The sequence below is a fragment of the Pagrus pagrus genome, assembly GCF_965226575.1.
Source record: "Pagrus pagrus genome assembly, chromosome: 24".
Classification (NCBI taxonomy): domain Eukaryota; kingdom Metazoa; phylum Chordata; class Actinopteri; order Spariformes; family Sparidae; genus Pagrus; species Pagrus pagrus.
In genome coordinates this window covers 6,239,279-6,253,401 of record NC_140206.1, presented here as the reverse complement: position 1 = coordinate 6,253,401, position 14,123 = coordinate 6,239,279, and the positions used below count along the sequence as shown (strand labels likewise).

Sequence of the window (14,123 nt, the reverse complement as noted above, 5' to 3'; positions counted from 1 at the left end):
AGGGTCAGTATGGGGATGCAGGGGTCAGTGAGCATGTGAGCAGCGACAACAATGGCGGAAAGATTTGAAGACAAGCTAAGAGGCTAAGTCCACATCTGTACAATGTGTCGTCGCTGCTGGCAAAGATTAGTACCAAACCAAGACCGCTGCTCTCCATACGAAATCCAAATATGGTCACTTCTGGCTCCAAAAAACCAAGATGGCGACGGCCGTAATGCCAAACTAAGGTTTTTAAACGGTTGTCACGTTGGGTTTACAACTGTTTTTACATTTTTACTTTCTGGTGTGCCCACCAGTAACACGTCAGTCGTCTGCATGGACACGTGGTTAAAAAGCAGGTTTATCTCCAGTCTTACTCTTTCTTACCTTGAGGAAAGAGTGAACCTCCTCCTCCTCCTCGAACACCTCCACATCCAGGTAAAGCTGCAGCCGATGGTCCACCGCCTCGTAGTCCTCAGACAGTAGGTCCAAATCATCTACAGACACATTGACAGTTGGTGAATAAGTAAGTGGATAACTTGATTTATTTTAAGAGTTTCCTGGCGGCGATGTGAAGACTTACATATTTCTTGGTTTTCATGAAACCTTAGCTACATTTTACTCCAGCGTCAGCCAACAGCCCTCACACAGGAAGGAATTTAAGAGCAATAATCCACAAATGAACAGCAGCGGAGTCTATTTGAACACTGATTAATGGTTACAGCTACTCAAAAATGACAGGGCTCGGACCTGCAGAGAGGCCAAAACAAACCCACCGTCTTTCATTCGAGGGGAGCGCAAACAGAGATCAGATAAAAAAAAAAAAAAAGCCTTTGAACCTTCAGACAATGTGCTCCGCAGAGACGAAAGGTGAACGCATGCACACACACACACTCACTCCACACACAGGTTGATTTGTCTTTAGAGACAAAGCACTTCTTCAGGCCTCTGCTCTACAACAATGGGAGCACTGTACCACCAAAAAAAAAAAAAAAAGACACTATATTCAGTGCCAGTGTTTTAGGATGAGTATGAGTCGTCTCCAGTGTGAGACTGTGGCTTCAGAAGGACAGATTACATGGTACTCTTTGGCACTGCAACTGCAACATCACAAAAAAGATACTGAAAGCTATTATTACGCCTCAGCCCTCCCTCTCTTCGACTTTCATTCCTCTCCCATCACTTCCAGTAATGATTCCAGTCTGTCTTGTTGCACATGTGGTTCATCTAAAAATGGCAGCCATATGTGGGAGAAATCGGATGCTGTCACAGAGATACAGAGCGAAGGGTTTCTGTGCCACGCGGTATCCAAACACTCCTCATCTCTGTTCACTTTCAATTAACGCTCAAATTCGTCTTCAGGAGAGGCAACGGAGCCGACGTAAACAGTTTACACCACACGCCACAGTTGATGTGTTTTACAACGGACTGTAGAGTTCACATCTAGTAATAAGTTGCCATTTATATTTTACTGCTGTTTGGGCCCTCCTCCAACAAACAGGCCTGCCAACATCACAGTGTTATTCTGGATGTAAAAACCCTACTGGACAAGATTTGTCCCTTTATCGAGTACGTTAACTGTTTCAGTTGGCGCTTCCAGCTTCTTAAATCAGAGGATTTGCTGCTTTTCTTTGGAAAATCAGAAAAATCTTTGGGCTACAGACTTTTGGCCAGTCTTGAAGATGTCACTTTAGGCTCTGAGAAGCTGTCCGACAGTTTATATGTCAAATCAGGGGTTCTCTTTCAGCTTTACTTTGAAAAGTAGCACATTTCCACTGTTTGGTTTGTTTCTTGTTTATGTTAATCTTGTTATATTCTTGCTTTTTGCTTGTTTATTCCTTTGTATTAATACGTATCTCTATTTTGCTACCCCCTTTGCTGCTGTAACCGTGCTAATCATCCAGTTGTGGGATAAAAAAAGGATTATTTTAGCCCTGCAGCTGTTGCATTTACCAGTTTTATTAATCAGGTCTATTCACGTTTAATTTAAGTATCCTGAATTAGTTGCAACTTCCGCTGCAGTGCTTTTATGGGCTTGTTGCTGCTCGGCTGTATTTACACTCTCACTCGAAGTTATTTTGGTTTTGGAGCCACTGCAACAAACAGAGTAACTCATGATGCAGCACTTCTACGCCACTTGATACAAGACAATTATTTATCATGAAAAATAGTAAACCTCACAAATAAACACAAACAAAGCAGCATAAACAGCGCTGCATATTATATTTTTTAATTTAAGCTTTGTTTTTCGTTACAAACATCCTGCGGGCCAAACTTTGGCCGGCCGTGGTTTATAAGGAAGGACACAACTGTGGCTCTCTAAAATCTTTCTGAGTAAATTTGATTGTGGAAGTTGACAGTCCAGCTCGGAGGGGAATCTGTTTAGAGCGCCTGCATGTTTTAATAATAATATTGATATTTGGCGCCAGTGTATTGATTCAAAAGTGGAGGACGATATTTAGTAAAAACTCACCATTCGGGGTGGATCTTCCTGCGGGGTGGGTGTGGACGTCAGGTGGCGTAGCGCTTTCGGCAGTGTAGTGGTAGCTCCCAGCCAGATCCTCTTTACTCTGGCAGTCTGTGCTGTAGGAGATGGCGGAGGTTTCGCCCTGATTGTCCCCGATGAAGAAGGAGCTTCCCTGGGCAGTGATGAAGGTGGGGTCCTGCGTGGTGGCGGCAGTTTGGAGGATGGGACTGCTGCTGATACTGGCATCTGTGTGATCGCCCTGAGATGAAAGAAGGAACTGATGAGATTTACAGGAAAAAGGGAAAACAGACAAAAGAGAGAGTATTTTACTGTTTCAAAAAAAGACCTTGATGTCGAGATGATCGTCCTCACTGTGCGGTCTCGGTGAGCCACGGATGGGTGTGCTGCAGTAGGGAGGTGACTGGGCAGCCAGCTGAACCACATGATCGCTGCCACACTCTGGACAAATATTACTGTTCCCTGAAAAAAAGGAAAAATAAACAAATACAGGACGTTATTTCCAAATATCTACATATTAGTGATGGTGAAAACGTCATAATCAGTGACAAAGAATAGGAAGTGCTCCCCCTCATGGCCTTAACTGGTTATTGCACCCATGACAGCAGTGTGGTAACCTTTAATGTATTTTATCTAAGCATAGACAGGGTTGGGTTGTAACGGATTACATGAAATCAGGATTTCTTAATCAGATTGCAAAGAATAAGCAACTATAATGAGCCCAGATTAACTTCTCAGGTTGTCAGGTTGTTTTTTGATTAGTTGATCAGACGAAAATTAATCAACGACTACTTTCAGAACTGATTTACTCCTTCAGTAATTTTTTTTCAAGCAAAATGTCAAACATTTGTTGGTTACTTATGTTCTTATATGTGAGGATTTGCTGCTTTTCTTTGTCATTTAAGGTAGTAAAAGAAGAGTATTTGGGTTTTAGACGGTCGGTTGGACAAAAAAAAACTCTGGAAAACTGTGATGAGCATTTTTCTACAGATGCACGATGCACAATTGCGGCCGGTCCCCCGCCAGCAGGGCCACCAGCACGAACAGAAAGAAAGAAACAAAATATTTTATGTTCTGTCGTGCTTTCTTAAGCCTTTCTCCTCATCTCTCCTCTCCTCCTGTGTGTGTTTCACTGTGGGAGTCTGCTCGGACAGTGTAAGCTCTCCTCAAAGTCGTCCATGTGGCCTCTGATTAAAAGCAGCAACAAGAACTTACACTAAACAAACAGCATCCCACGTGTTTTTTGAATACACGCGGTACACCTTTAATTTGTCCCAGCGTTTGTTTTTGTACGGGTCATTTGATTTGACCAGCTGGAAATGCTGAACATGCAAAATGTATTTTATTTGCACTGAAAGCTTTTTGGGATGTTTAAAAAGAAAAAGAAACATTTGTGGAAACTGAATTTTTGTGGCTGTGTCCATTTTCTTGTAGTATAAAAAGGTACAATGTTTTCAATTTTAAAACATAGTATAATCGTATATGTTAAAACATGTTAAACCTGAAACTACACGGTGGAGAGTTACATTTTAAAACATGTCATCTGTGTCTATGTCTTCTCAGGAGGAGAGTTCAATGATTCTGGCCAATGAAACATGCCTGCCTTTTTTTTTTTGTATCTGCAGGGCATGTATCTGTGCAACCCACAAGGCAAACAAGCAACTAAGTTCAGACACGTGCGATTGACAAAGGTATTTATTGCTTTAAATCTCTTCGGAGCAGCCAGCTAAGCACACCAACAAAAGGACCTCGTCTCCAAGAAATCCCTAAAACATCTGTGGAACAAAGCCTGTGCGCAGGCGAGTGCGTGCCGGAGCAGGTCTTAATGTCAGGTTTGGTCAAAATGCTGGGAGGTGGCTGCTGGAGCGAGAGGGTGCTTATCTGTCTGCTGCTGATTATAGAGGTGGGAACTCGGCGAAGCGGCCCGCTGGGCAATAAAAGACGAGAGATAACTCCTGGGATGCTTCACTACAGGCCAACTTACACCAACACTTTGTTTTGAGAAAATATATAGACAAGCAATGGGAGCCTGTTAGCTTTGACGTCAGATGATACACTTTCTTTTTTGCATGAATGTGAAAACGTGGCGGGTGAAATGTTTGACCTTGTTTTGAGTCTTTTCCGTCTTATCTTTAATTTTCACCAGCTGACACTGAATCAACAGGAGTGAAAGTACTTGTTTAAAGGGGAAAAATGTAAAAACATGTACGCTCGTGCTTCATTTCCGAATAAGTAAGCCTGGGCGTGACTCATCCGAGTGCGTGCGTGACTCAGTTTGAGGGATGAATCAGAGTCGAGGCTGTGGTGGATTTGTGTGGGATCCTTTGACAGCTACAGATGACAGATGAAGATATAAACTAAAGCCAAACACCACGTTGCTTGGGCAACTTTTTTTTACCTATGAGCCAGCAGTTTTCACTTGTTTCAAGATGCCTTTTAACATCTGGTCAGTGAATGTTTAAACCACTTTCTTGCATCTCTGCGTCACTCTGAACTTTAGAGGTTTTTTTTTTTTTTTCAAAATAAAAGCATGAGCCTGAAAATGAGCACATATGGGACCCTACATCATGATCATCCCTCTCACCTTTGGCGTCATCATCACCCTCCGTCAGCTCCTCCTCACCCCGCTCCTCCACACCTTCCGGCAGCATCGCAGCCCCTCTCCTCCTTGCTCTCCCCGCCGCCTCCTCCTCGCTGCTCTCTGCCTTACGGGTGAACTCTGACCTGCAGCGGAGGCACTGCAGGCGGACGCAGCTGGGGCGGAGCTCGGAGTCACGACGCTGGTTTTCCTCCGCAGCGTGGGACAGCACGTCAGTCAGGGCCTGGTCAGCAAAAAGACGTGTTTTTACACCCAAGTAGTTTGTTGACTGCTGGGGATGCACCGATTGTGAAATTCTAGGGTAATACTGTTTAAAATAACAATTTGGCTTTTTAAATTGTTCTTTATTTTATTTTAGTTGTTACTTATTCACCATTTGTGCTCAGGAAACAAAGAAAACTGTTTTAAAGTCATTATCTTTCACTTTTGAGCCAAATTATGACAATAAATGTGAGCAACCAGGCACAATCGACCATCTTCTGCACTAAAAACAAGCCGATCAGCTGAGAAGAGACATCTTTTTCAGCTTCCATTTTTCCCAGCTGTTTTCACGTCTTGATCGTGAAAAAAAGGAAATGCACAAACGCAACACAGACAGAAAGTTTTGTGCTCGTTCAAAGCTTTGCAGCTGCAGACGAGGAGCTACAGTAGCTGCGTCGAGCTTCTCAAGATGGCACCGTAGGACATGATGTTTAAGTGTTTCTGTAAACAATAGAACAATCCATCTTCAAGGTGTTGGTTGGGGTTTATACTTGTTCCTTCTGCTACGTGTCTGTTTATAAAATATAATTCCCTGACTGCTCCCAACCCACAGATCTAAAAAAACTAAAGCACATACTGGAATTGGTATTTACTTTCTGTGTTAAAATTACAGCTGGCAGCGAGCGGCCGTTGCACAATGTGAGAAGACCAAAGTCATAAACAAGGTAGTAAACATGGTACACAGTGTGCTGCTGGATGTTGCGTCACATTCGACAAAACAAAGGTAAGAGCAGAGGGCAGCTGCTGAGCGTGACCTGACTCGTACAGGACGGCCAGGAAGCCAACGAGTGGGTGTTCTCATTTACGTGCTTCGCTTCATATTTACGTGATGAAAATCTCTGTGGTTTTTGTGTGGAGTCTTAAAAAATACTTCCCGAAAGAAAGGATTCAAGAATGTGTGTGTGTGTGTGTGTGATTAACCTGCAGTGCCTGCTGTGGGTCATCATCCAGCAGGACATAGCGCCTCCTTCGTTTCTCCCTGTTGATGTAGTCGAACTGAAGCTCCACAGCTGGAAGCATCTCTTCCGTCTCCTGAGAGGAAGAAAAGAAAAGTTAATCTGACGACTCGCAGGAACAGTTTTTTGTTTTGATTATGCCTTCACGCCATCGGGGCGAAGCGATATGCTTGAAGTTAAAGACGCAATGTTAGCGCAGGGAACTTTGTTTTGAGTCTCGCTTCTTGTAAAGTAAAAATAAAAATAAAATACTGGGTCCATTGAATCGAAAAGAGCTTAGAGAGTTTTACGCTGCTGATAAAAGGGCTGCAGAATTATCCCGATGGCTTCCAGGTGTGTTTCAGGATGTCACGACACGCACACACGCAGATACACACCGTACACGCATCACGTCATTAATCCAAATCGTGGCATTGAAAAAAGTGCGTCTGGATCCGGAGATAATGGCGCAGCTGTCTCTATTTTGATCACTAAAGTTAAATTACCCTCTGCTGCTGGCGGTTTTTCGAGCGGACACGCTGTGAAACCAAACTCCAGACAAAAAGCAGGCATTTTAAGTTTTGAAATGTCCCTTTCCTCTCTCACCTCTCGGGTCCAGGCGGCCTCTGTTGTCTCCACCCGAGCCAGGCTGCCGAGCTCCAGGCGGCACCTCTCCCGGCCGCGCTGCGTGTCCACCTCCAGCACCAGGTGCTGTGTGATGCGCAGGAACACCTCCCTCCTGCTGCTGCTGCTGCTCCTCTCCCCCTGACCCTCTCCATCTTCTTCTTTGTCGGACAGGACGGCCACAAGTAGGGGGTGACACAGGTCCACTGACAAGAGAGGGAAGGAAATCAGAGAAGCAAATTCACAAGTATTAATTATCAGATTTGATTCCACTACTTTTTGGTGACCCTACCTCCCAGATCCTCCTCCTCTTCTTCCTCCTTGGTGTCTACACTCCCTCCTCGAGCCGACCTTTGAGACTCCGGACTCGGCTTAGGTGAGCCCAACACTGGTCCGTCCACCGCGCTGCACTCCAGAGTGGACTCTGTTTGCTGAGAGCCGTGACCGGGCCAATGCAGGGTAGACTCTGTTTCCAGGTCTGCCTCCACGTTCGACGTCTCCAACTCCAGCTCAGACGGGAGCAGCGGCGAGGGAAGGATCTCCTGAACGTGATGCCCGGGGCTGGTGGATGCACGTGTGGTGGTGTTGAGGCCGTTGGGGAGGGGTTGAGGGTGAGGAGACGGTTGGTTTGTGTTGTTGGTAGAGGCAGAAGCTCCGTCTAGATGATGTTGGTACCTCAGCCAATCCTCACCCAGCTGGTCTCTGAAGCTGGACATGCGCTCGATCTCCTGCTGGTGGGGGAGGACGATGCCTAGTGGAGACAAATAGTAGTTAAAACTACAAGTGGAAAACTTTAGGGTGAATTTAGGTATTTGGTATGTTATTGTACTGGATTCATTTTGGACAGATTTGCTTTAAAGAAGCCACCTTGAGCTGAGGAACGCAACCTGGGCTCGTAATCTGTATCACTCGGCTCGGATATGCTGGCTCTCCGCACTTTCACCTTACTCTGAAATAGGAAAAAAATCAGTTTATCAGTATTTACCAGTCCAGATAGATCTGTAAAGTATAACAACGTATTTGAAACACGTCTTACTCTGGACTTCTTCTTCCGTATGTGCGACACTCCCACTTCTGCCACCGACATGCTGTCACTGAGCTCCCCCGCGCCGCTCGACACTTCCTGGTTACTCCGTTCTGGTTGCACTGCGACCGGAGGGGCAGTCTGTACCTGGGCGATGAGCTGGCCTGCTTTGGGCAAAACCTGCAGAAGAGATATTAGACTGTTAATACATCTCCCCAGTAGTTGCTTCACTCCACTGGCTCCCTCTTAGATATTGTAATTTTCTTTAATAACTTTACTTTGCACACTGGAGGCTGCAGACTTTTACTCAAGTACTATTCAATTTTCAATTTTACTTTTACTGAAGCATGAACATGAAGACTGTTGGCTACTTTTTACAACACTGGTTTTAAGGAATTAAACGGCCTCGCCACTAAATACATGTCTGACTTCTTGACCTGGTATGTACCCTCTTGACCACTGACCATGAATGGAGCCCAGCTGGTTAATCCCAGGTCATATCCTGTGACACATGGTGGTCAGGCTTTTGCCATTAAAACCCCCGACACCACGACATTCTCTGCCTACTGATCTCCTACTTGACTCTCTTCTTAAAGCCTTCCTCTTTGTAAATGTCTAATGTTTTTTTATTTCTATCTATTTGATCTTATCATGTTGTTCTTATTGTATCTCTCTTGTGTTGTTTTATTTATTTTTGTTAAATCTACTTCAAGGAACTTTCATGTCTTGTTGACTCTGACAGCCCCTTTGAATAAAAGACGATGAGGGTGAAAGAAAGTAGACTTTGTTTTACCACCAGACTACAGAGCAGCTACCCTCCTCAGGCTGCGAGACCGCTCAACTCACCCTCACACTCGGCCATAAACTAAACTTTTCTTCTCGCTGATGGCTCATCTAGCTCATTTAGAGGCATCAGTATTAAACTGGGACTGTTTCACAACCAGTTAAATGTTCATTGTAGTATGTTTAAGCACTTTGTAACAAAATATGATACTGTAAAATACATTTATTCACACAGAAATATCTGCTTCTATATCAAAAGCAGTAGCCAAACTCAGTTCGCTACAGAAGGATGATCGTACTTCAAAACTTACTGATAACTCAGACGAGGACAGCGGGGTACCATCGAGTTTGAGCTGGAAAGAAACAAAAAAGTAACATTTTCAGTTCAGTATGACAGAACACCATGAGCCAGTGGGCGTCAGTCATGTAGAAACACCATGAGTTCACAGCGTGCGGTTGCCAGGAAGCTGTTTTTGAGCTGTTCTGTTTGTGTGGAATGGGTTTGCTTCCAGATAAATCAAGACTTCTGCAGCTGCTGTTTTTGCACTGTAATTGTGTCCGTGCAGGACAAATTTTAAACATATTATCTTCTTAACACTTATCCTGCAGGTTTTAAAAGTAATATAGACGTCTAGCTGTAATTACGACTCACTCGAAGGTTTGCCGCCTTCGGGGACAGATGTCGGACGGTGCAGTTGCGGTGAGTCTTCTGGAAGAACAGCGGGTTGCCCTCCAGGTTCAGCTGAAAGAAGACGATACATTTTGCAGTGCGCCGGTGTCACATACACCTAAATAAAATAAACATGTCGGCTAAATGATATACTGGAGCCCTTTGAAGGGGTATGACGTGTTTGCTTACTGTGCTGAGGCAGTGCAGCAGCGAGAGAGGAGCCAGCTGGGAGTGCTCCAACAGGAGGTTGTAGGCCAGGTCCAAGTGCTGCAGCGAAGACAACTGCTCGACACCTGCGGATGCAGGAAAAGACTCTCACACATGATATTAAGAACACGGGGTTTAGACAACGTATGCACACAAATGCACACAAGGAGAATAAAAAGAAAACTGCAGCTCAAATATTTAACATAGTCTCATGCTTTTCTCCCTTCCCATGCAAACAGACATAATAAACAGGCAGGTGTGAGGTTATCTAAAGCTTCACTGTGTGACGATAAACAAAATCCAAGACAAACAGAAGGGCTTCCAAAACAGAGGCAGGCAGGGGTCACTGTCAGAGAAAGACTGCTAGCTCATGATAGATGTTGAGTTTGAGCGTCGACGGTGAGAAGGGTGACAAAAGGGAAGTTAAGCTCTGGAGTTTTGGAAATTCTGCACAATGACAATATAAAACTTGTTTCTATCAGTATATGACAGGTTAAGTAAAGCCTTAACAAATAACCCCTTTAGGTCCATGTTATTCACATTATATCCCATAAATTCCTGTTAACTCCCATGGAAAGTTTCCACCTTGGATATTCTCGGATCAGCAGTGATCCACTTCCTTTTCTTTTCTTCCCCTAACATGTTAGGGTCCACTGACTCACTACTTCCGCTCTGTGAGTGTTTAGGCTGACTACTCAATCTGATCTGATTGTTTTTCAAAGAACAAGATAAGAAACTTTGTGAGCGTCTGTGTCAGTCTGCTTTACCGTTTATAGTCTCCAGTTCATTATTCCTGAGGTTGAGTGTGAGCAGTTTGGCTCTGGCGCTCAGGCCCAGCGTTGGCGCCCTCTGCAGGCAGTTGTAGCCCAGGTTCAAGTGCTCCAGCTCACTCAAGGGCTGAATGGACAGCAATGAGGAATTGAGACATGGAAGCAGAACAAGTGGTCACAGGCAAATAAAGAGGAAACTATACTTCTTTTAAATAAAAGGGAAATTATAATTAAATAAACAGAAACCTTGAAGAATTCAGCACACTCCTGAATCTTGTTATGGCTTAAATCTAAAGACTTCAGGACGTTCAGTAAACTCTACAAAAAGACAGAAGAGAAGATTAAATTCACATGAAGATAGCATCAGTTAAGAAGTCAGTAATGATGCGTCTGTGTGTGTGTGTGGGTGTGTGTCTCACTAGTGACTGGTCAAGGCAGACAATGGAGTTGTAGCTGAAGTTCAGGGTGTGCAGCTCCAGCCAAGGCAGTGCAGAGCTCAGGTCGCCTCCACACAGAGAAAGCAGCTCCTAAACAAACATACCTATTTATATCACTGAGGCCTTGACTGCTTTTTTATAGCCAGACATACCATGCACGCACTCAGTGACACTTCCTGACAAATGTGCTGCAGACGGCGAGTACCTCCAGGGAGCTGAGGCTCTTCGAACATGTGAAGACCTCCAGCTGAGAGTAAATCCCTCGCAGTCCCTCTAGACAGTGTGGAGGGATTCGCTTCAGCTGGAAAAGAGGAGAGACAGAAAGATGTTGGTTTAGTGCTGGAAACTGAGGAAGAAGGAGGGTTGGAAGATTTGTTATATGGTGGTTTTTTTAAGTGTTGATTTACAAAACAGATCCTAAAAATGAGCTCATACTCTACCTCCAGATATTTCAAAGACTTGAACGGGAAGATTTTCACCACAGACTGAAGTCTCGTCCCTGGCGGGTTGATGAGCTGCAATTAAAAATAAAACCATGCAACATATTATTAATAAGAACTCCAGAAGTAAATAATACACATATTTGATTTTGGGGTGACCCAGTTTCAGTGTTCCTAGCTCACCTTGAGGGAGATGGTCTTCTGCAGGACGTCGAACAGGAACTGCAGCTGCAGCAGCGAAGCGGTGTCGGCAGGGTGGGAGGGCAGCGCGAGGAACCCGTGCTGCTGGCTCCTGGACAGCAGGTACTGCTCAAACAGCCTGGTGAGCTGCTGCAAGCCGGCCGCCGGCAAGGTCAGCGTGCTGCTGCCGTCCAGCACCAAGTCCCCTGGAGGGTGGGAGAGATAAATCACTTAACTCTAAGGGAATACATCCACAGTGAACTAGGCTTACATTTTAAGATCAAACAGAGTGTTGTGTACTGCGCATGTGGTGGGCAGGTGTGTAAGATGATGTCATGAAGGAAAAGACAAAGAAGGATCAGGGACAAACACTGTGGCTCTAATTAACTGACGGCAGAGAGTGAAGAGGAAGTCAAAAGACTTTTGATAGTTACCACAAGCTTAAAAAAGGTATAGTGAAATAAATACAGTGAGAAATGCTGTTACAGTTACCGAGGGGCCCAAAGTGACGCCTTCATAATGTTTGTTTGGTCCAACCAGCAGTCGAAACTATATGTATATGTTACAATATTGCAATATTCATGATAACTGTGATAATAAAAACAAATATATTGTTATAAAATAAAATATTGTTATTATCTGAATAACACACATTTGGTTGTCTTTTCACTAGTAACTGAATAGTTAATAATAATTGTTGTTTTTCTACATTTTTGCTTTACAGTTATAGTTACAGACTGTCTCCACCTCCCTACACTTGTACTTTAAGGGTGATAGATAGATTTAATTGCTGGTGTTTGTTTGTTTGTTTGTTTGTTTTGATCAAGATCTCCATAGTTGCAATAAAATTGTTATTGTGAATTAATTATGCCTTGATAATCATATCGTGAAACTCTGATATTGTGACAATGAGAAGCAGCAAATCTTTAACATTTCTGATGCTGGAACCACGAAATGTTTTTACATGAGAAATGACTTAATGACAAGCCAGCAACTGATTGTATAAACTGTTGGATAGATTTATTTATGATGTTTTGTGTGCAAGCAATTAGTAAATAAATCTGTCAGATAAAAAATAAAAAACTACAATATTTCCCTTTGATGTGCGATGGAGTAGAAGTAGAAAGTGGCAGAAGAGACTCAAGTTTAAAGGCACAGTATGTAGTTTTGCAGAAGAAATTCAAACTCAGAATTTTAATAATATTAATAAGGTAAGGTATTTTCCCATAAGTGAATAAACAAGCTGTTCTCAGAGGAAAATAAGGCCCCAGAACACTGTTTGAAGCTAGAAAGGTGGCAGGGTCCGCCACATGTAAACAAAGAAAGACAGTATAAAACTGTGTTGTCCTTTAAGGTCAGTTTGTGACCATTAAGTCATGAAAAATTCAGTCATGAAAGCAAAGAGAGTTTGTTTATTCAGTTTGTTTAGGCATTAACATAAAAATCAGCCAATGATTGATGACAATTTCTTCCCAAAAACTACATAGTGCACCTTTAAGGACAAGTACCTGACATTTAAATGACAAATAAATCCATGTATGATGTATTTTTGAGGCAAATCCAAGCAGGACCAAACACAGAAATTCAAAGAAAAGACTGTTTCCAGTATCAGCCTTTGAGACATGTGAGATCTGACTGACACAGAGCTCCCTGCTGTTGTTTTGGTTGAATTTCACGGGCTTAGTTGCAGTCAAACACACTTGATATGACCCTTTTGTGACCCTAACTGACTTGGCATTAACCACACTTGCAGTACAATGAGTGTCTGTGTGTCACAAGTTGACATACCATCATTTCGGAGCAGTTTGGCCAGGCTCTGTACCAGGGAGGACTGGCCATCGTTACACACAGCCATCCTGAAACATTTCAAACAAGGCATGTTAGCACGATATTAAAGTAAAATCCCCCCCCAACTAAGAAGCTGATATAAAACCGAAGCATAGCATTGAAATTCGTGTGGCTGTCAACGCGTTTATAGCAAAGTTAGCTAGCATGAGCGTTCAAAACACTTCCCTGCGTTAGCCGAGCTAATGTAAACTAGCTAACCAACTTCCTGGTGGCTAAGCTAAAAAAACGACCTACCTGCGCAGTGACAGCCGCGAAATGGAGGGCTAACATAAAGTTGTACTTTCAGAGGTGAGTACTAAAGTATTTTCATTTCCGTACGTGAAGGTAAAGGCCGTTTCAGTTGTAGTTTGTTGGTTTCATAGTGCAGTGCACAGTGATGTTGACATTTTTTTTCTCGTCACATGACCAAGTAGCCGAAGTCTCTACGGTGGCCCCGATAGACCAAAGGGGATAAAAGTCCAAATAAGTCGCAATTTCTTCCTTTTGACACAGTCAAGTGTCAAAAAATGAAGATATTACTGTTTAATTTTATTTTTAATAATAACAGCTTAATTATTGTCTGCTTTAAGGACACAAAGAAGAGAAATTAGCCGACGTGAAGTCAGAAAAGGGTATTTTTTGAGTGCCTGACTCAAAAAAAATGCTTGAAAAATGCTATCTCATGTTAGAAAAGGGTATTTTATATGAATCTTAAAATCACACTAAATAAGCACACTGTTATCCAGGGGTGATTGTACTGCTCTTGAGTAGTTCCTGCAGGTTACCACAGGGTGGCGCACTGTAGCAAGGATCCTAAACTTCACAACACCAAACACAAATGACAACATGAGTGCAGATAAAAATGTCACATTGAATCCTCACTACAACCAAAAAAAAACACT

At 43.3% G+C, this 14,123-nt stretch overlaps 1 protein-coding gene across 3 annotated transcripts in view; it reads right to left on the bottom strand.

The window, feature by feature from the left end:
- The window catches only part of stk11ip (serine/threonine kinase 11 interacting protein), a 29,228-nt gene extending 15,595 nt beyond the window's left edge, over positions 1-13,633 (bottom strand). For 2 of the 3 annotated variants that reach the window (XM_084347399.1, XM_084347401.1), the window contains exons 1-20: positions 13,477-13,633; positions 13,183-13,250; positions 11,398-11,600; positions 11,215-11,289; positions 10,980-11,075; positions 10,757-10,864; positions 10,584-10,655; positions 10,335-10,464; positions 9,550-9,653; positions 9,343-9,432; positions 9,002-9,043; positions 7,920-8,087; positions 7,751-7,832; positions 7,176-7,634; positions 6,866-7,089; positions 6,246-6,356; positions 5,049-5,286; positions 2,793-2,926; positions 2,453-2,705; positions 367-476 (exon numbers count right to left, since the gene is read on the bottom strand). In XM_084347399.1, coding sequence (XP_084203525.1) covers positions 367-476; positions 2,453-2,705; positions 2,793-2,926; positions 5,049-5,286; positions 6,246-6,356; positions 6,866-7,089; positions 7,176-7,634; positions 7,751-7,832; positions 7,920-8,087; positions 9,002-9,043; positions 9,343-9,432; positions 9,550-9,653; positions 10,335-10,464; positions 10,584-10,655; positions 10,757-10,864; positions 10,980-11,075; positions 11,215-11,289; positions 11,398-11,600; positions 13,183-13,249 — 2,766 coding nt within the window. In that variant the 5' untranslated portion in view covers position 13,250; positions 13,477-13,633. The remainder of the gene's footprint in view (positions 1-366; positions 477-2,452; positions 2,706-2,792; positions 2,927-5,048; positions 5,287-6,245; positions 6,357-6,865; positions 7,090-7,175; positions 7,635-7,750; positions 7,833-7,919; positions 8,088-9,001; positions 9,044-9,342; positions 9,433-9,549; positions 9,654-10,334; positions 10,465-10,583; positions 10,656-10,756; positions 10,865-10,979; positions 11,076-11,214; positions 11,290-11,397; positions 11,601-13,182; positions 13,251-13,476) is intronic. The other variant, XM_084347400.1, reaches the window with a different exon arrangement.
- Positions 13,634-14,123: the final 490 nt, after the last annotated feature.